Source organism: Mesoplodon bidens (assembly GCF_964165515.1).
Source record: "Mesoplodon bidens genome assembly, chromosome: 8".
NCBI classification, from domain to species: Eukaryota; Metazoa; Chordata; class Mammalia; order Artiodactyla; family Ziphiidae; genus Mesoplodon; species Mesoplodon bidens.
The window spans coordinates 17,792,472-17,813,841 of NC_138165.1; the positions used below are offsets into that span (position 1 = coordinate 17,792,472).

The following is a 21,370-nucleotide window of genomic DNA, read 5'->3' on the forward strand; positions in this document are numbered from 1 at the left end:
ATTACTTAAGTATGGCAATATCTATTCCTAACGTGGTTTTTTTAATTCACTCCAGTTACAACCAATTTTTCATGCACCTACTTTGAAAATTCCTACTCATTTCAACATGTTTTCTTTTAAAAGTTGCGTTTCAAATTTATCCTAGACTTACAAGTTCTAAACAAATAAATGTTGTTAACGTTAAGTTTACAGTGAGTTAAATTTACTGCATTTAAATTTTATAGACAAACATAAAGAATGAAATTAATTAAAAACACATCTTTTTCAGCACACCAGACCTTTTTCTTTTTTCATTTCTGATCTGCAGAGTCATGGCAATTTCTTATCAACCAGAAAGGTGTCTAACACATAGCATTCAATAAATATTTACTGAATGAATGAAAATAATCTTGAAACAATTTTCAGTAAAACAACATAATAGCTCCACTCTTCTCTGAGACTTCCTTTTTGGGTCTGGCTTCCAATAAAAGCATTCACTATGGATGAACAGGCAGAGCACGGAGGATTTTTAGGGCAGTGAAAATACACTATATGATAGCATAATGATGGATATGTGTCATTACACATTTGTCTAAACCCATAGAATGTATAAGACCAAGAGTGAACCCAAGCATACACTAAGGACTTTGGGTAACTATGATGCTTTATCCTAGGTTCATCAATTGTAACAAATGTACTATTCTGGTGGGGGATGTTGACAATGGGGGAGGCTGTGCACGTGTGGGGCAGAAAGTATGTGGGAAATCTCTGTACCTTCCCCTCAATTTTTCTGTGAACAAAACTGCTCTAAAACAATGAAGTTTTTTTAAAAAATTCTATATTGTGAAACCACTAAGGCAGATATCAAAAATGCTATTTACAATAACAATAAAATGAATCTTAATAAGGGGTTAACAGTATGTTCAACTATCCTGATTGGGAAGCAGTAAGTTTGAGTTTATTTTATAGAGTTTATTCCTTAAAAGCATATTAACAGAAATATAAAAACTAACATATACACATATTCTAGAGTTTTCAATGTTAGAAGGCTCTAAATAAGTAATCTTATCATACAGATTGACTTCAAACTGCAAAAGATCAAGGATATTAAATTCAGTGGATAAATTCACTATTCATCAACTTACAATTCAAAAAGATTTAATAAAATCCTTAATTCTTTTTTTTTTATAAAAAGCACACATTGGGACTTCCCTGGTGGCACAGTGGTTAAGAATCTGCCTGCCACTGTAGGGGACACAGGTTCGAGCCCTGGTCCGGGAAGATCCCACATGCCGTGAAGCAACTAAGCCTGTGTGCCACAACTACGGAGCCTGCACTCTAAAGCCCATGAGCCACAACTACTGAGCCCGTGTGCACAACTACTGAAGCCCACGTGCCTACAGCCCGTGCTCCGCAACAAGAGAAGCCACCGCGATGAGAAGCCCGTGCTCCACAACGAAGAGTAGCCCCCCACTTGCTGCAACTAGAGAAAGCCCACGCACAGCAATGAAGACCCAACGCAGCCAAAAATAAATAAATAAATAAATAAATAAATAAATAAAAATTTTTTTAAAAGCACACATTAATAATCCAGCTATACAGTTACCAATAATTTTAGAATACCAGTAAAACAATAAAAAAATTCTTAATTTTACATTGTGGGAAGCTTTATTATGAATCCACAGGAAAAGATGATATAATCTGTGAAAATTTAAACATGGCACAATACACTTTTAAAATCCTAATGCAGCCTTGAACAGACATCAGCATAATGCTTTCTAATTAACTTCTTGTAACTCTATTTTGTCTTTGTCCTTTAATCTTCTAAAAATCTGGAAAAAGAGGAAGCGGGAAAGACAGGAGACACTTGAATGCAAAGAGAAAGACAAGCTGCAGCTGTTAAGTCTGACATAAGGCTACCTCACACTAAAATAAGCTTCACTTTAGTTTTCTCACACATAAATATTTAAGTTTCCTTCCTTTTGAGGGACAATTCTTCTCTCAGTTATATGACCACTGTTTGCCCCCAAATAGTTCCTGTAAGCTTCAAAGTCCAAGGAAAACCTTTGGACATTGCACAATGGTTTTCCAGAGCCATTCCTACAGGTCTCCTATAGGCTCTTACTAGATTATTAACACATAAAAGGTTCTGTAAAATGTGTCTGAGCCACGTTCAAGAACTTTAAATTTAGCTCTGAGGATCATAAATATGAAAGCACGTGACTTTCTTTTTTTTTTTTTTTAATTTTAAAACTACATGAAGGTACAGTTCTTCCAAACATACCTTCAGCTCCCAAGGACAAATCATCCTCAAAACTTCCTCCATTTCTCACAAGCACACCTGAAAGAAACATTAGAAGATTCATCCTGGTATTCTGTTCTTCCTGACCCCCACAGAAAATCACTGTTTTAATTAAAACAAACTGACCAAGCAAAATATAAGACACAGTAAAGCATTTCAGACCTGAATGTACTCACAGATTATTCTGATTATATAATTTCAGGAAGAAAATATAAGTTTTCACTTTATCGTAAAGGAAACCATGATTTGCTGCCAGGTAAAGTTATTAGAAGCCCCAATCTACAGGCTATTTTATACTTAATAAGCCTTTAAGATGTTCAGTTAGATAACGTATCTTACCCAACAGTTTCATGGAAAACCAGATCACAGGGTAATCATTCCTTTTACCCCCTTATATTAAGTCAGGAGCTCAAGCTAGATTTTCCTGATACTATAAATGTTTTTCATATGCCTTGCCACTACCTGCACATTCCTGTTGTACTTTGAACTTCAGAATTTTGCCTTGCACAGGTGTGGCAATCTCAGTTAATGTAAGCAAAGAAATGCTACACTAAAGCTCACCTGATTCACTCAATATATATTTTCCTTATGTTTACATATTATATTTCTGTATTTAATTAGTCTTTATAATATCTAATTGGACAATAAAAAGAAATGAATTTCACATTGTGGAAAGGTTTGGTAATTTGTTTAAACTCATCACTGTTTTATGGTTCATGACAAGGTTTCCCCCTTTAGGCTTTTATCTTAAAATACCATATTTTATAAACATGAACATCACTTTTATAATTTATACACACACACACTCTTTCACTCAGAGGACATATAAAGTAGGACCCTCATAAAGAACAGATTTAGAAAGGCAACTTTCTCTTACCCTTGAGTGTACTACTGCTTTGCTCATCCAGTGAGGCTCCCAAAGGGGTACTGAAACCACATAAACATATAAACCTTAGTCTTGAAAAGCTGTCTGGAAAGCTGTCACTGCACAGCCTTACACTTTAAAGGGTTATAGCTAAGCAAGCTTCTAATCACAGTTGAACTTTCCTCCCAAACGCACATGGAATGCAAGTGAATTACATAAGTAATATCCTACTAAGCAAATACCTATCATCAAGTCAGCTCACCAGGAATGATTTAATCACACGTCTGATCTGCCCGCAATTAAGAGCAAGAATGGCAATTATAAATGATATGAATTGGCATTTTCTTTACGAAAACAGAAAAAGAAAAGAGAATGACAACAGGCCTTAAGAAAATGTCTGTTCCCCTCAATCCCTTCCCTAGAAACAGGAAAGAGAATTAAGAGAAAACAAATCTTTATCTCAATAAAATTAAAAAGTCAGAGTATAGTTAGAAATAAGGCTCAACAGTTTTCTCAAATCCCATCAAGCATTTTAGAGCACCACTCAATGCCTCCCTTACCCCAACTATTATCTTTTCTGATACAATGGAGCAGTTTGGAATTTATTTTAGGCTTTTAAACTAAAAAAATACATGTATTCTTCATTTAACTCTGAAAAGAAAATTACTAAAAAGTTGGCTTGAGAATCAACCCTAAGAACTAGCCATTACTAAAATTCTTTCACATTCTTGTTGTTCAAACACAGATAACTTAGAAATCTTTTTAATGCAAAATGTTTTTCATTTCTTTCTCAAGACTAAGTTAAGAAAGAAACAGGTTGTTTTATTATAAAAGTTCTACTTTGTGTTGTAAGCCTTTCGTCAGCAACAACTTATACCTGTTATAAATTCACATCAGAAATGGGATCAATCATAAAAATACCAGTTTCAAAGAAATATTACTGAAATGCCACTTAAACGTTAAAAGTTTCTACAAACAAATATACAAACAATGGCAATATTAGTGCTTTTGAAATGAAAAAGAATAAGCTATGACCATAAAGATAATAAAACCTCTAAGTTTTTGCATATATTTTAATAAAACTATACTTTATGCCCTCAAAAAAGTCATTCCTCTTCCCCGGTGGTTACTTTCATAGGACAAAACATTGCATTACTCCTTCTGTAAATGTCTCAACTGGCCTGGGCACCAACAGAAAATGGCAAATGAGCAGAAAATAACTGGCATTCTCCTTCAAAAACAAGTCTCTTACTCTTATAATTGCCCTCTTACAAATCTTATCAAAAACTCTATCCCTCTTAGATGCTACTTATTCAAGCAATTTGTTTCCGCTTAGCCACAAAAAAAAAAAAAAAAAAGATTACCAAAATAAAGACTCCCTTTAAGGAAAAACAACATGGTATCTTTATTCAGGATATGGAAAGCAATAAGAAAACAAAGAATATTTGAGAACTTATCAGGGGGGTTGGGGGGGATGCTGTCTTCAGATCATTTGTACATAATATACAAAGTAGACAGATGCCTGACTCTGGGAAGGACCCTAAATTGTTATAGAAAAAAAGAAAACTTGCATATATCCTAGCAGTCAAATCTGTGATAATAAAGCTAACAATAAAAGACTTTGTTTTAGCTCTCCAGAGTACAAATGAATGTCCCTTTCGTACAGAATAGGTGCAGCTGTAGGGAACAAGAAAGAAACCTATGTAGGAAATCCGCAACAGACTATAGAATCTGCCTACATAAATCAAGGTTAGCAACAAAACTCCTGGAATTTTCAGAGATCTTGTGTCCTGGTGAATGTTAACATTTGCCCACTGCATTTATCTTAAAAGATGCACTTATTTACTTGATATATCTCTTATATAATCTTAACTCCCATATACCATAAAATAAACAACATGATTCTTCTCTTGCTTTTAAACATTTTTTTGTGCAACTTTAGAGAAAAGGTCCATAGATTTCATCATATCTCAGAAGGGTCTATGACATCCTCAATAAAGGTTAATGAGTTCTATAATAAAGAGTGTTCAGTAAGGCTCCAGGCAATTCACCAAAACAGGATAGCAACAGAGCAATGGCCAATATTTTATGTCTTTAGGAAAGAAAAATAAACTGGCATATATAAGAATCATTTCTCTCTCCCCACCAGAAAACACTTCTCAAACTCTGGTACTTGGACAAAAGATTAAGAAAAGCCCAGGGCCTCCCTGGTGGCGCAGTGGTTGAGAGTCCGCCTGCCGATGCAGGGGATACGGGTTCGTGCCCCGGTCTGGGAGGATCCCATATGCCGCGGAGCGGCTGGGCCCGTGAGCCATGGCCGCTGGGCCTGCGCATCCGGAGCCTGTGCTCCGCAACGGGAGAGGCCACAACAGTGAGAGGCCCGCATACCGCAAAAAGAAAAAAAAAAAAAAAGAAAAGCCCAAATTGAGATGGCAAAAAATATGTACAGAAGCAAACACCTTAACAAAAGTTAAAAAGCCAACATGCTTCATGTGAGATTTTATAAGTAGCAAATAAGTTGGAAAAAAATAATTAAAATATGAAACAAGTACATTTTACTGTAGTAAGATACGATTAATCTCCTCTGTACTTTATCAAACATTTCTGTACCAGCTACCAAAGCGTGTAATTAAAAAGATTTATGCAGCCTGAATGTCTTCAAAGCTCTATTTCCCTTCTGTGAATTCCAGGGCCATCTGACAAATGCATGTCCAAGAAGTAAGCTAGAACAAAGTAGTAAGCTAGCTTTAACAGCTCTCCAAACAGAATTAAGGCACCAACAGAAAGTTAAAGCCCGGTTAGTGTAGTTAAGTAAATTACATTCATCTAAAATACATTTGAAAGGGAAATGACTCTTCTGCCAGATATACACATGTCAAAACAAAAGCAAAATAAAATACTGTGCGAAATGTGACAATCCTTTCAAATAAAAACAGGGCAAGCATAATAACATGGCATGATTATCTTTTTCAGGTTTCTGATCTCTGATGCTAACATCACGCACCGTAGCTGAAGTCCTAATAACTGTAAAGTCAACATGGTCACCAAATAATCGGCGGTCACAGCACTTCCATTTCTAATCGCTTAAAGGAGGAAGCTATCCGCCGGCTCACTTTCCGGTTTATGGCTTACGAGGTCCAAGGGACCCGCAAGGACGGCGGCCCGAGTCACTCCGCCCAGGCGTCCCATCAGCGCTGATCTTCCCCCGGGACGCGAGCGGCGCAACCGAGGACTCACCGGCAGTCCTTGAGCCATATCGCGATCTTCTCGTTGGGCACGTTTCCTGCGGGGCAGAGCGAGGGGACATCTCGTTACCGACCCCAGGAGGACTCCGACTGCGGGGTCACCCTGGATACCCCCAGGTAGGAAAATCTACTGGGGGCAAAATGCAGCCTAAGCAACACGGCTTAGAGACCATCTGAAGGGAAATGATAGCACCGGGGTATCCCTGTTGACGCTGGAGACGCCTTACCAAGCGCGCACGTTTAAAGGTCGGAAGTGTCCCCTCTCCCCTCGGCCTCTCGAGCCCAGGACGATCTTCCAGAACTCACAGCAGTCGCCCAAAGCGCACGAGACTTTTCCCCGCCCGCGCGAACTTCCCCGAGCTCCCCGCCCGCCGCTGACCCGAGGGGCGCACGGACCTCTCCCCGCGGCCGCCGGCAGCTTCGCTCCAGAGGGGTCCTCCTCGTCGTCCTCGTCCTCGTCCTGCGTCGTCGCTTCTGTGGACAGGTCCTCCGTCTCCGACGCCTGCCAGGAGCCGCGGCACTTGGCCCAGGCCTTCCTCCTGCGACTCGCCACTTGCCACTCCAGTTCCTCCTCCGCCTCCGCCGACGCCACCAGGGGCCGGTCCATGGCTGCACCGGGGGCTCCGCAACCCCAACCGGAGCCTGTGAGAGACACGGCGGCGGCTGGGACCCCAGCCCCTGCGGTCAGCGCCCGGCCGGGCTGGGGGCCCCGGGGAGCTGGAGCAGGCGCGGGGGGAGGAGGAGGAGGAGGAGGAGGGGACGGGAGGGAGGAAGGGAGGGAAGGAAGGGGAGGGAGGGGGCGGAGGGCCAGAGTTTCACATGAAGCCGGCCGGGCGCGGCGCGGGAGCGCGAGCGGCTCGAGCGAGCGCGGCTGGGAGCAGAGCGCCGGCCGGCCCCAGTCCCGGCTCACCGCCCCGCCCTCCCCCCGGCCCCCGCCCCGCCCTCCCCCCGGCCCCCGCCCCGCCCTCCCGCCTCAGTCTGACGCGCCAGGGGCCTGGCGGGCAGCCGCGCGTCAGCGCGCCCCTCCCTCAGCGGCGTTCCACGCCCCCTTCCGGCCGGGGGCGCGCGGGGCGGGGCGCGGCGAGCGCGAACTGGAAAGACCCGCCTCCTGTCCCCCGCCAGCTGTCCCCTGTCCCCCGCCAGCTGTCCCCTGTCCCCCGTCCCCCGTCCCCCGTCCCCCGCCGCGGCCGGCGGAGCAGGCGAAATTGGTTGCTTGTTGGTTAGTAATCTTTGCTTATTAACTTCTCCTCTCACCCCAAAAACAGAAGGAATGTGGAAAGGCCAAGTTTCACTCAATGCCCGTCTTCACTGCGTCCAAACTGAGTGTCTGCTTGGGCTCGCTGGAAGTTACTCTTCGAGGAGTCCAAAGAATTCTGTCCAAGAAATGGTGGAGAAAGATGGGAAAAAGAGGCGTGTAATTGGTATTTCTTGTCAAAATATCAAAACTGGAAAAGACTAAGCTTCATGGAGTGCTCCTTTCACGCCTAAGAAATTTATTGTGGTCGTGTTATGTATGAAAGATTTAATTTGGAAATTCCACATTGAAATTGGACATAGAGAGGTGAAGGAAAATAGAGCAAGGAACAGCTGGGAAAAAGTAGAAATACTTGCTTGGATTTTGGTGCTACAAGATACAAATGATGTCAAGGTTTAGAACATTTTAAAAATGAGTTTGAGCAGTCCCTTTTGTTATTTTTAAAATCTTATTAGCAGAAAGACTATAAAATCCTATTCAATATCATATCCAAGATCCCGACTAACTTTCCAGAACCATCATAATATCATTCTGGGCCTTATACTGTGAAATATGAGGGGGAGCTAGAACAGGGATACTGGTATCTCATTGCCTTGAAGTTTCACTATTTTTTCCTTGAATCTTAAAAATTTTTTCTTTGAATCTGAAGAACTTTCCAGCCTTCAAGAGTCCTTTAGCAAAATGCAGCTAACAGTTTAATGGTCCTTCAAAACAGGCCAGTGTCTAGCTGCCTGTAGGAAAGGTGAGCAGGAAAGCAAGTGAGGGAGGTACCTGGAGAGAAGGCACTGAAAGGGCTGGTCAGAAGCCACAGAGAACAAAGTATGCTGTCTTCAGTTTCATTCAGGGCCCTGATGGACCCCACCCTACCCAGTTCCATCATTTCCACATGCTGTTGCTGACTCTCTATCCTAGCCTCTCATTTCATTCCTGTTCTTTCTGTCCAATACCTTAATGATCTTCAAGATCCAGCTGATCCAGAACTTTTCCTGGACTACATCTTTCCACCACCTCTGGTCACATCTATTCCACAATTCCCTGGTATATAACTGAATGTCTGTCTCTTTTATTTTGGGACTGAACTGTGCAGTAAATAATATGACTGGCTTCTGAGGGTATGTTTGACTTCCTAGGCAGACTGTAAATGGAGACTAAAGAACATTATTCTATATTCTTGCACACCTTACACTTTTAGTACAGTACTAACCCCACAAGGAACATTGAGTTCTCTTGAGGTAAATTTTCTATGCTTTACATTCTTCAGGATGGACCGTCAAATGTATAAAATACTTGCTTTATGTTGTTTCTCTATGGCCTATTACCTTTTACTTAGTTTTGTTGTTTAAATACTTTCAGACAATAAAGAATTTTTGGGAATAATGAACCACATTTTATATTTAAAAACCAAACCACCAAGTCAAATAATAAAGAAAGGGGGAAAAATTGCCAGCAGGTAATATTATAATAGAGTACAGCAATCCTTGACTCACCAATAGCACAATCATATGTTTTCTTCTACATGATAATTTTTAATGTAAAACATTGAGGATACAGAACTAATAAAGAAGGAAATCCTTGAAACAGCAAGCTATTTTGAAAAGTAAGGGGTTTTAATTGTATTCTCAACTTTGAGATTTTAGAAAACTGCCCAAGGTGTTTAATTTATTCCGAAATGAATGCCATACTACACCTGAGGAGAGTCTAGTTGTTTGCTTGCTTCTTCAAGGATTTTTTTTTTCCAAACAAGTACTGTATTGTAGACCTACTGCCAATCAACGTTGCAGAAGTTCTACATAAAGAATAATGTCTGAGTTACTAAAGCCTACAAGGTGGAGGAAGAAATACATTTATGTTAGATGTGGATAATCCCATCCAGCATGATGTAGTGGGAACAGTAGGGTCTTTAGTGTCAGACTGAAGTTTGAAATCTGTTTCTGTCTCTTTCTAGTTGTGTGGCCTAGGGTAAGACAGCTAATATCTCTGGCTATCACATTCCTCATCTGTGAAGTTGCATCATGATAACTACCTTCCCAAGGTGTTGTGAAGATTATATGAAATAAAGTGGTTGCTCAGTATAGCTCTTGGCATAATTATATCGCAACAGACAAAATTCAGTTAATTTTATATGGGGGGATTATTCTTATAGTAAATGGCATCTATTTTCATGCTTATGCAGCTGAATCTTTTAAATGGCATAAATTCAGGCTAGGACAGAAAACAGACTCTAGTTAAATTAGGCAATTTTAAATGGTAAAGCATATATCAAAAGTGAAACATTATGCTCAGTTTAATTAATTACTTATTTTTGCTTTTCTAGGCCTTAACACATGCCTCCAAATTACAAAACAAGATTTACTACTAGGTAAGCTAAGGCATTTTGGTTCTAGTTAAGGTATTGTTTCTTTAGTATTTATGTAATAAAAAATTTTATTTTGTGCATCAAAATCTTAGTAATTAGGAATCTGTTCAGAGAGTGGTATAGTGCTGCAATTTACCAAATTGAAATATAAAATGCTACACTTTTTATTTAATCCTCCATTCTATTTACCTTACACCTCCCAGATCCCTTTTGTCTTAATAATAGAATTGCCTGGAGGAAAGAATTCTGTATAAAGTAAATTTGGTAAACTCTACATATTTTCGCCTCCCCCAGGCCCATCCCAGTCGCAGTGAATGTTAAAGACTTGCGAAGTTTTCAAGATTTATTTTTTTTAAATAAAACTGTTTAACTTTGCTTAACCCAGCATTTCTAAAATTCATTTCAACATGTAATGTTTTGGGCCCCCTCAACATAACTGTTAACATTTCCAGCGATACCAGTGGGATGATTTACAATAGGATAAAAGAGGATAAAAGGGAAATGTTACGGAATGAATGAATTCTTCAAAAACTTTCAAAGGTTTATTTACAAATCATGTAATTGAACTATGAGGAAAGGTGGTTAGTCTGACTTAGACTGATCTTTTGATATATTTCTTTGTCAATTATTAACCATTAAAGTATTTCTGGTTATTATATATATTTTAAAGTAATAAAATTAAATATTTAAGGTCTATAAACCTATTACCTATACTTTGGGTTTTTCCACGTTAGCAAAAACTCTCATTATACTAGTTCATTGTCCTCATAAGTAAGCATTAACATAGCAAAACAACCTATTTTGATTTCCTTCATTCTCCAGGTACACATCAGAAGAAGCAGGTGTTAATACCACTGGAACTTTGCCTTGCAAATTATTTACATAATCTGGGTAAGTTTATATACTTTCTGATTTTGTGCATGCTAAAACTTGTCGTTTATCATTCATTTCACCGTTCCCAGATCACAATTTCTTCAGTTTGCCACATAGTGCTAAATTTACCCTCTCCATGGTAAAACGTTGTTAGACTGCTTGTTTTCTTTTCAGTGGCTCAATTCTCTGGTGTTTCTGAGCAACAGGTAAGAATGGCTCATCTATTCTTCATCAACAATGGGTGAAGCAAGATTATATAACAGCATAAGCTTTATTTGGTCTGTTTCATAAATTCATGAAACAACTCAAAGGAGGTTTTGAAATCCTCATAACTGGACATAGTAACACATGGGAAAGCCAAAATGTTTTTAATTCATCTGTGAAGCTTTAATGCTCATGTTTAGATCAGTCCTTTTCTTCATTTTCTTTTCAGTCCTGCCCTAAAATATTGTTTTTAAAGGTCTCTGATATTTTGAATCATAAAAGCTTTGGAAAAGGTATATTTATTGATATCAGATGCTCAATCTATGCCACTTGATATAAAACATTTTTCTGCGGTACACAACAAAACAGGAGGGAGTTGTTATTGCATTTTCGAGTTTTAACACTACTTTTATGTGATCAATTTATTGATACACGTTTTTTTCCTAATTTAAGATTAATTTCTAGCTCTTATGTTACCTACATGATTCTTCCTATTTGAAGGCATTTAGAACTTTAAAAAAATGATTTCACTATGCATATATTTGGAATTATATATTTACATGTAAATCTCCCCTTCCACATTTTATGAGGATCAGAAAAAGTGGTTGGTAACTAGATGAACCACGTATCTATGTAATACGATGTATCTTTAAAAGCTTTAAAGGGTACAGACCTCATAAATGTTTTTTTAAAACACACCACATACACACACACACACACACACAATGTCTTTTTAAAAAGTAATTCTGATGTGTTCCTGAACCTGAATAAATATAAACTACACTGGCCTCTCCTGCCACATTTCCCCTCTCTAATCTCCCTTCTGCAGCCCCTTCATGCCCATCTCAGAACAAACACAATCTGCATTCAGAACAGGACCGTTTACAAGTTGAATGGAGTTATTTTGGGTGAGTCATTGAAAACACAGTACAAAACCTTTCCTCACTCACCAGAAATGCATTTTTAAAATAAAGCCAAAGTGAACAAGGCTTGGCAAGTTTGAGGGTGGACAAAATGGGGAGAAAGCGGGGTTTCTGCCAGATTCAGACAGGATTCTGCTAAACCATTTTTGGCTATTCTTTACATTCAGCTCCACCAACTTTCCTTACCATCACTAACCAAAAAGTACAAGATTGAGCAGGTAGGCCATCAAAACAAGGACACTCAATTTCAACCAGCACTGTATTGGTGGGCAGGGCCAGTAGATCCCTTAGAGCTTAGTGACAGTTTTAAATCCCCCTTTGTGTCTCCCTTAATTCAGAAGCTATAAGATGTATCCACTTAATAATCTCTTTCCTCTGATTAAGTCATTTTGGCAAATAAATAATGATTATAAGCAATTTTTAGAAAGTTGTGTATTAAAAAAAGAAAGTTGTGTATAAATTCAGTAAGCAATCCTTTAAAATTGCTTTTAAAATAAGTGAAGTTCTATGAGAGTTAATCCAATAATAAAATATTGAAGGAAATAACAGCTATAGAGACAGAAAATAATAAGCTAGTTCCTAAGAACTTTTAAAATTGAATTAATATGTCTCTACAATGGCTTGATAAATTTGGGGTTTTAACATGCAGGTATTCGGGACTTATGCATCAGTGTAGAGTCTTATTTATCTATCTATAAAATATATTACTCACCTTTTATCCTGCAGAGTACTTTCTAGCAGCAATACAAGTGATTACTCTTTCACAACCGGTTACAGATCAGTTGAGGCTCACATCTCATGAATGAGGAAAAACCTAGAATCAACAAGGAGACTTCCTTAACATATAATGATAATTCTGAACTCTTTTGCTATAAAATTTGATAGTCCTTGAAAGTCATGTTTGACAAAGGTTGACCCAGCACATTACCACGTGTTAATTAATACACCCTGTAGGGGGACCTACTCTTAGAAGTGTTCCCTGTTCACAAAGAATTTATTGCCAAGTTGTGGGTACAAGCCAGGCTCTAGTGGATGTAATTATACAAGTATTCTTCTCAAACTCCCTGCACATTATCAGTTTCCACAGTCAGGGTGACAATTGTTGGTTAAGAGGAATAAAAACTCTGTGTTTGAATGTTAATCTGGCTATGGAAGCACTAGGGTCATAATAAACAAACACGTATTTCCTGCTGTAGTTAAGAGCACAGCAAAGAACTCCGGTTTCCCACATGTGGGGGAATTTTTTTCCTTTTCTTTTGTGGGTAAACAATCGCTTTAAAATTATAAAATAAGTACTTAGCCTTCAAAGCTTATCTCTGCTATCTAAGAATGATTTTATTGTACTTAGTTGTATTGAAATATAATCTACATATGATCAAAAGTTAAAAGGACTAAACATCTATTGATGGGAACCCCAAACTAAGAACTTCTTTACAATCTTGTTTCAAAACAAACAGAAAAGTAAAGCAAATGCCATTAAAATTTCTTTGAGGCAAAAAAGTTTATTATTGCTGTTAGGTAGCATATTTGGCCTGGATTACATTAGGACTAATCAAACAGCTTAAAGTGGTGTTTGCTAACAGACTGTTATTAAATAAAAGAACTACAGGGTAAAGGTCAGCACACAGGTTGTTTTGCTTAATTTTAAAAAATTTCCCTGAGCCTACGTCTTTCCAGTTTTTTTTAAAAACAAGTCAACTCAAGTTGGCACCTTAAAACCTTTAAACACTGTAATTATACTAGTGCTGATATTCAACTTGGAGAAATGCTGTTAGAAGAGCAATTATTTCAGTGGACCCAGGGAAATAATATGAAAAATGGATAGTTTTGATTAAGCACTTGCTTTGTTCCAGACACAGTATTTATACCTGGATTTATACTGTCTCATTTAGTACAACTCTATAAGAGCTTATATTACTTTCACTTTACAGAAGGGAAACTGAGCTTCAGAGAGGTTAATACTTGCCCCAGGCCACATACTAGTAAGGGGCAGAGTGGAACCAGGACTTATCCCCTGCAAAGCCCATGCTCTTAGCCAAGATGTGTGACTGTCTTAGATACTCCAGGTCCGCTGTTAGAGAAACATTAGCAACCACTTACTGTCATCAAACTGAGGGGATTCTTCACTTACAGCTGATGGGCAGAGGGAATTCAAGGGAGGCGATTACCTGCTAAGACTCCCTCATTTCACAAGGGAGGAAAACTAAGCTCAGAAATTTTAAGAAGCCTGCCTAAGGTCAGCCATCTTAGTGACAGAATTATTGAGGGACGAGAATCCATAACTCAACAGTCCTGCAAACACAAAGGCAAAGGTAGAAAAATTGTTTTTATCTCACCAAATCTTCTGAAAAACTCAGAGAATGTAAAAACAAAGATTTGAGTATTCAGGTTTCTTATTAGCATGTAATATTACAGAAGTAAAGTTGATACTTCTGGCCCAAAATCTGTAGCTCCACCTATCCATATTTCTGGAGAGGACTCAAGATTGGAGACAGAATCTCTGCAAACAAGTACGTTATTCAGGTTATGTTTGAGTCCTTCTAGGATAACATTCTGTTCTCTATTAGATGCAAAAGCCCAAGACTGTAACATCCCTGGCCCAGCCACATTCTTGCACTCAGAGGACTTTCTCAAAGGGAACAATGTTCCTGATCGAAAAGAGGGAGCTTTTGCTTTTCAACCTAAAATCTGGTCTTCCAAGCAAGCTTCAACTGCCCAGTATGGGACATGACGTTTTAAGATTTCACCTAAGAACTATTTTAAACTCTATCTTGAAGAGAAACAATATTCAGAAAGTTTTTCTAAAGGATAAACTTCAGTCACTACTGTGACTAACACATGTGATATGTGAATATTTCAATATATTATATTTACTCATGATTTAAAGCAGACCAGCAAAGAGCTAGGTGCCTTGATAGTATCAAATGATTTCCAAGAAGATGGTTTTTACAGAATTACTCTATGATTTGTGCAATGGCATCTGCCTATACTGATTTTTGATTTGAGCAGTGACATGAAATGAGATGTGCCATCTCCAATAAAGAAACTTCCCACAGGTTGTAAGTATATCACCCTGTATTCCCTTCAGGAGAACCTCAAGAGAAATATCTTTTTACAATATTTATTCCAAGAAGAGTTAAAATTACCAGGACATTTTTGGTTAACTCACGGGCACTGGGAGTTAGATAACTGACAAATTTTCTCTTTTCACATTGGCATCTAGAAAATTGAAAGCCAAATGTGTGGCTCACTCATGGTAGATGAGTAGGTTATCATGGAATGCATCTTAAACTTTATTCATGGCTCGATTCTCTCCCCACCCTTGTTTTTTTTCTCTTTTTCTTTCATTTATTTCTTTTTATCAAAATAAATTTAATAATTTTTGGTATTTCTTTTCTGCAACATAACAAGGAATAGCTAAATAAAATATGTGAGAATCTTAAGCAAAATTATATGTTTACTATACAAATATATACTTTCAGAGAGGAACGTTAGGAGGGAAACAAAGATGTTCTGTTAAATGACAATATTATGGCTAAATTTTTTTCTTTTATTTTTCAAACTTTTAAAAATTGTATTTACAATTTAAGGATAAAAACTTATTTGAACTTTGAAAGCTCTAGGTATTCCAGAGATAGAAGTGTGGGAAGTATGTGTCTGACCCCATGCAGTGTATTTTTCAGTTTGATTATGTTAAGGCAAGTGAGGAACTGTCATAAACTGAGGTTGAAATGGTAGGCGAGAGCCAAATTTTAAAGGCCTTGGTGTGCTATTTTAAGGGGGTGTATTACTGCCAGTGTGATGTTGGAAGCAGCTTTCAGTTTTTAACTAAAGTGCTTTACTGAAAGATAACTGTAACTATACAGTTGAAAGAATAGGGCATGGGAAAGCCTCAGGCAAGGGAACCAGGTAAGAGGCTTATTAGTTTGGTGGCAGGGGTTGGAGGACAGAGGTTTATAAAGACTTGAGTTAGACCAGTGGAGATAAGGGCTGCAATCAGATTTGACAGATTAAAAGTGGGTGGGGAGGAAGAAATAGAATGATCCCCAAGTTTGCTTTGTACTTTAGGTAATGGATAGGTATTGGTGTCATTCAACATGATAGAGAATTTAGAATGATTAGGCATTAATTTGTTTGAGAGTAAGGAGAACAGAGAAGAAAGGAAATGAGTTCATTATTGGACATATTAGATATGAGGTACTTATAATACATATAAGAGATATAGCCCCAAGCAGTCAGAAATACAGTACAGGGACTTCCCTGGCAGTCCAGTGGTTAAGACTTTGCCTTCCAGTGCAGGGGGTATGGGTTCGATCCCTGGTCAGGGATCTAAAATCCCACATGCCTCATGGCTGAAAAACCAAAACGTAAAACAGAAGCAATATTGTAACAAATTCAAAAAAGACTTTTAAAATGGTCCACATCAAAAAAACAACAAAAAAAGAGAAATTACAGTACAAAAGTGGAACTCTGGATGAAAGTTTGGCTTAAATATTGTAAGGGTGTGTGTGTGTGTGTGTGTTTGGCATCATTAATATCAGACAGCCATTTTTTCTATATGATTCTGGTCAGCCTTCTTCCTATTTCCCAAGTAAGCTGTTCTAAGCCTATTAAGGCAGTAGTCATCAATGACTTCTAAAATGCCAAGTCTAGTGGATCCTTTCAGCCCTCATGTTATAGGTATCTTTATAGCTCTTGTCAGGATTGATTATGCCTCACATTTCTTTCTTGATCTTACATTTGCATATTTTACTACTTCCCAGTCTCCTTCACCGGCTTTCATTCTTTTACCAGTATAAACTATTAAGGTCATACACTCTCTCTGACTGAAATGAAGAAGCTTAAAGGTGGAGGAGTTCTGGGAGAAATAAAAGTTTGTTCAGTGTGTTAAGTTTGAAAAGCCTGTTAGACATCTAAGTGGATATATTGAGTAAGCATTTGGATATATGAGTATAGAGTTCAAGGGGAAAATCTGGACTAGCACATAAGTTTAGGAGTCATCAGCATATAGGTGGTATCTGAAGCTCAAAAATTAGCTGGGGCCACCATGGGGGAATTGGTGAAGAATGTTAAGAAGAGCTATCTAAGGATAGTGTCTTGGGGTACTTCACATTTTAGAGGCAGATAATTGAGAAGCATCCATCAGAGGAGGCTAAGAAAGATCAACTAGCAAGGTAGGAAGAGAGAACTGAAAGTGGTATCCAGAAGGCAACTGAAAAAAAAAAGGTTTTAAAGAAGAGGAAATTGTAAATTCTACCAACTTCCTGAGAAGTTGATTAAGATGAACACTGAGAATTGACCTCTGGATTTGGAAATCGAGATGTTATTGCTGACCTTGACAGTAATTGTGGTGGAATGGTGAAGAGTGAAGCCTTGATTGTAGTGGGAGTCTATAGGGCTAATTCCTCTTAGAAGAGAGAAACAGGAAATAGCAGGGGTAGTCAAATGATAACAATTAATTCATTATGGTAGAACAAAAGAGCAGGAAAGCCGTTATATAAATATACGAGCATTCAAGATCATGAATATCTATGTCTGGTTAAGGTTGGGAAAAAGCCAAGTTCTAAAGTTTTGATCCCTTGAAGTTTATTCCCACTTGATTTTAATATTAGACCTTCTTACAATTACTAGCATTTCTGAGTAACATAGTCATGAAAGAGGTAAAGGTAGAAACAGGAAATGTAGGCATCTGATGAAGAGAAAGAAGAAGATAGGAAAATAGCTAAAAGGAAATGTAGAGTTGAAGAAGGAGTTTTGGTTATTTTTTGAGGGGAATGCATGGGAATTAAAACATATTTACTGGTTAAAGACAGGAACAAGTAGACAGAGAAAGGTTAAATATACACAGAAAAGGTTAGGTATTTGAAGGGAGGAAACTTAATTTTAGAAGGTGATTTCTTTCTTTTAGATTGGAAAGAGATATAAATGCACCAATGTAGTTAAATTTCCAGGGTAAGATAATTTAAAGGAATTCACACCTACTGTCCTATATGTACTCTGAGAATGAGGCCAGATCATCTGTTGAAGTGATGGAGAGTGAGCTTTTTGGAGAATTAAAGAGAGTGAAGGTTTGAAATAGCTGTTATTAAAAATGGAATAAAAACTACAAGGGAGAAGTAGAATACTTGTTTATTTTTAACAGTTACATACCTCTCTAAGCACCTTATAAATATTAGCTCATTTATTCATCATAGCGTCTCTATGAGATGTGTTCAGTTATTATTCCCTTCTTATAGATGAAGAAAATGAGGCACAAAGTGGTCATGCTGTTTTGCTAAGGGCACCCAGCTAGTAAGTGGAGGAGCCAGGAACTGAGCTTTGGTGGTCAGGCTCCAGAGTCCATGCTCTTAACCACTTTACAGTGCTGACGGCAATGATATAGCTTTATTTGGCAGGCTTAGGTACGTAGGTGTGGAACTTCAAGAGACAAAATTTTAGATTCCTCCAGGAGAGGAGCTCAGAGCTTGAGTGTGATGATAGTAGAGAGATTAGTTGGTGAGATAAACCACAGAATGCAGACTGGATGGAAGAGGTAGGGCAGAGGATAAAGAAGCAGGGTCATAGAGGGGCTCAGAGACTTGAATCTTTGCTGTTTTCCTAAGGTTTTAGATTCTTTTTTTTTTTTCTTTTTCTTTTTTTTTGTGGTACGCGGGCCTCTCACTGTTGTGGCCTCTCCTGTTGCGGAGCACAGGCTCCAGACGCACAGGCTTAGCGGCCATGGCTCACGGGCCTAGCTGCTCCGCGGCATGTGGGATCTTCCCGGACTGGGGCACGAATCCGCGCCCCCCGCATGGGCAGGTGGACCCTCAACCACTGCGCCACCAGGGAAGCCCTTTAGATTCTTTATGAAGCCAAAGAGTTAGTTTGCTAGAAGTAAGGAAGAGGGATAGTTGGAAGAGGCAGGAACTCAGATTAAGACAGTATGATTATGAAATGTAATTAAGAGAGATGAGGAGTTTCTGGGGAAGACAAGGTAGCACTGGGGTATAGCACTGGTAGTAGATCACTGAGATTCAAAGGAGTTAAAAGGCCTGAGCAGCAGAGGAGGTCAAGAAATAATGAGTTCAGGGTGTTGGGTGGGGCATCTCTATAAATATTGAAGTCACATATGAATCACTCAAGATGACACAGGAAACAGGGTGGAGAAAATGGCTGCAGAAACCAGCAATTTGCAATGTGAGTTTGATGAGGGAATGAGAGATGGCGTAGGATGAGAGATCAGGCTGACATAATGAACAGACTCCAGACAGTGGAGTCATACAGGCCAACCAACCTTTCTTGTAGCCACCTGCTTCTGTGAGTGTGATAGGGAAGCCAAAATGGCCATTCCATCAAGATGTGTAAACTGGCAGCATTCCTGAAGAGCTTTTTAAAGGGGTTGAACTTTTAAAACGATTAAAGCCTTAAATTACCTTAGAGGTCCAACACATTAGCAAAGTAAATATTAGCACAGTTAATCTAGCCCATATAAAACCATTATCACATAAGTACAAATAGGGCTCCAAGGATATGGATATGTTTTAAAAGGTGGGAAAGTGGAAGGAGGAAGGGAACACAGGAAATTGAGGTTTTGGCCATGGGTAATGTGAACAACTAATATAAAGGAGAAAGAGCCAGCAACCATGTATATGGAGAACCTCTAACATGTGCCCTAGGAATGATGTAGAAAAGGGGAAATGTGCAAATGAGCTATCTCCTTCTCTTAGTTCAGAATACTCAATAAAAATTATGTTAGTAATTTCACATGCATTGGTGTGTGCTTTCCCTGTTCTAACAATGTTAAGAGCCTCAGAAACAAAAAATAAATGTTTATAGAAAAAAAATCCTATCCCTGAATCAGAAGGCAGGCTAAATTACATACTAATAGAACTAACAGTTCTATATTAATTAATTATATAGATAGTTAATATTAATTATATAGATAAATATTAATTATATAGATAGTTAATATTAGAGGAAATTATGTTTTAGTCAACAAAAATTCAGATTTGCCTTGGTGACCTATACTGTTGGTTACCTGCCAAACCATCACTGCTCCATCTTCTTCCTTACCAGCAGAATCCTTTTTATGCCACTGGATATTAGCATCTACACATAATACTAAGAGGTCCTATAATAACTAATATTTTCTGAACTAGAATAGGTCTTAGAGAACATCCAATCTAGCTAGACTGTGCAGAGGGAGACATGATGAAAAGCAGTAATTCAACAACTCTGACATGGAGTTTCTTGAGTTATGAATACGAATTAGAATGAAGTCCTTTATCCATATAAATGCATAGTTTTGATTCTTAATATCCCCAAAGTACAAAATAACCTCCAGCAAAAGAAAATAAGATAAATGATGGAAAATTTCTAAATGATTATAATCACAGGCTGTGTGGCTCTGGAAGTACCAAAAGTTCTGAATTTTCTATACATTTCCAAAGATTTATCAAAGGGCCAAATTAGTTTATGAATGTTCTTAAAGTTCTATTTTCTACCATGAGTACAACCACAGCGATTCAAAACCAGTGTAAGTTTTACCTGAACTGACCTCGCCCGGTCAGTGTGGAAATGGCTTAAGCTGACAGGTGCTTTTTACATGGGGATATACATTTGTGTGCATGTATGCACAGGTCTGCGTGTGTGCATGTCTGTGAATGTGTATGTGTCCTTATGCTGTGAGCCATCCAGAGGTTATTACATCAAGAAGCCTCTGCTGTTTCCCTAATGCCCATCCTCAAGGCAGGTCCACCCACACAATACCAGAGCAGGTGAAGTCAATTTTCCTAAGATTTACAAGGCTGGAAAATGGAGGGGGACTACCAAGGAGAAGATTATAATCAACATTGTTATCTGGCGTATCAGTACTCTTCAAAATTATGCTCTTATCTGAAACTAGCCATCTCATCACTCTTCTCCCCTCCCTTTCTTAACACAGTTTTACTTGAATGCAATTCCGCTCTCTTTCCAAGCTTGCCTTCTAAGGAAAATGAAAACACTGCATTATAGAAGCCATTCATTTTAGAAAACTGTCCAGTTACCACTATTCTCACTCAAACATACCTTTTGATGGACTTCCCATGCACACCCCTCAATAAGAATATCAAAGTATAAAGCAAAACCAGGTAATTCCCAAGAAGGAAAATTTTTTTCTCCTTAGAACAATAATTTTCTCCATATCAGACTTTAGCAAAGGAGAACCATGGCACATGCATGCATAGCCACACACCTCCATAGTGGACTTGGTAAAAGAAAAAGAAAAGAATGGAAACATTTAACATTCAGTTGGGTGGTCCAAAGACACTGGAGGTTGAAGAAATATATTTAGAAGTTAAAAATATTTTTGTAGGATAATTTTCATTTGAGATTGATTTTAACCTATA

The 21,370-nt window shown here is 38.5% G+C and overlaps 2 protein-coding genes across 9 annotated transcripts in view; one reads left to right on the forward strand and one right to left on the reverse strand.

Moving 5' to 3' along the window:
• ITPRID2 (ITPR interacting domain containing 2) overlaps positions 1-7,285 on the reverse strand; it is a 39,632-nt gene extending 32,347 nt beyond the window's left edge. For 4 of the 5 annotated variants that reach the window (XM_081242037.1, XM_081242036.1, XM_081242035.1 and 1 more), the window contains exons 1-4: positions 6,788-7,100; positions 6,384-6,429; positions 3,159-3,208; positions 2,264-2,320 (exon numbers count right to left, since the gene is read on the reverse strand). In XM_081242037.1, the coding sequence (XP_081098163.1) occupies positions 2,264-2,320; positions 3,159-3,208; positions 6,384-6,429; positions 6,788-6,998 (364 nt within the window). In that variant the 5' untranslated portion in view covers positions 6,999-7,100. Of the gene's footprint in view, positions 1-2,263; positions 2,321-3,158; positions 3,209-6,383; positions 6,430-6,787 lie in introns of all 5 variants that reach the window. The other variant, XM_081242038.1, reaches the window with a different exon arrangement.
• Positions 7,286-7,545: 260 nt separating this feature from the next.
• LOC308621465 (uncharacterized protein) overlaps positions 7,546-21,370 on the forward strand; it is a 196,456-nt gene continuing 182,631 nt past the window's right edge. Inside the window, exons 1-4 of one of the 4 annotated variants that reach the window (XM_081242042.1) lie at positions 7,556-7,610; positions 8,610-8,684; positions 9,961-10,005; positions 10,825-10,893. Coding sequence is in view for 1 of the 4 variants with exons in the window: in XM_081242043.1 (XP_081098169.1) it covers positions 7,662-7,812; positions 9,961-10,005; positions 10,825-10,893; positions 11,909-11,987 (344 nt within the window). In the remaining 3 variants the exon portion in view is untranslated. The other 3 variants (XM_081242043.1, XM_081242040.1, XM_081242041.1) reach the window with 3 other exon arrangements.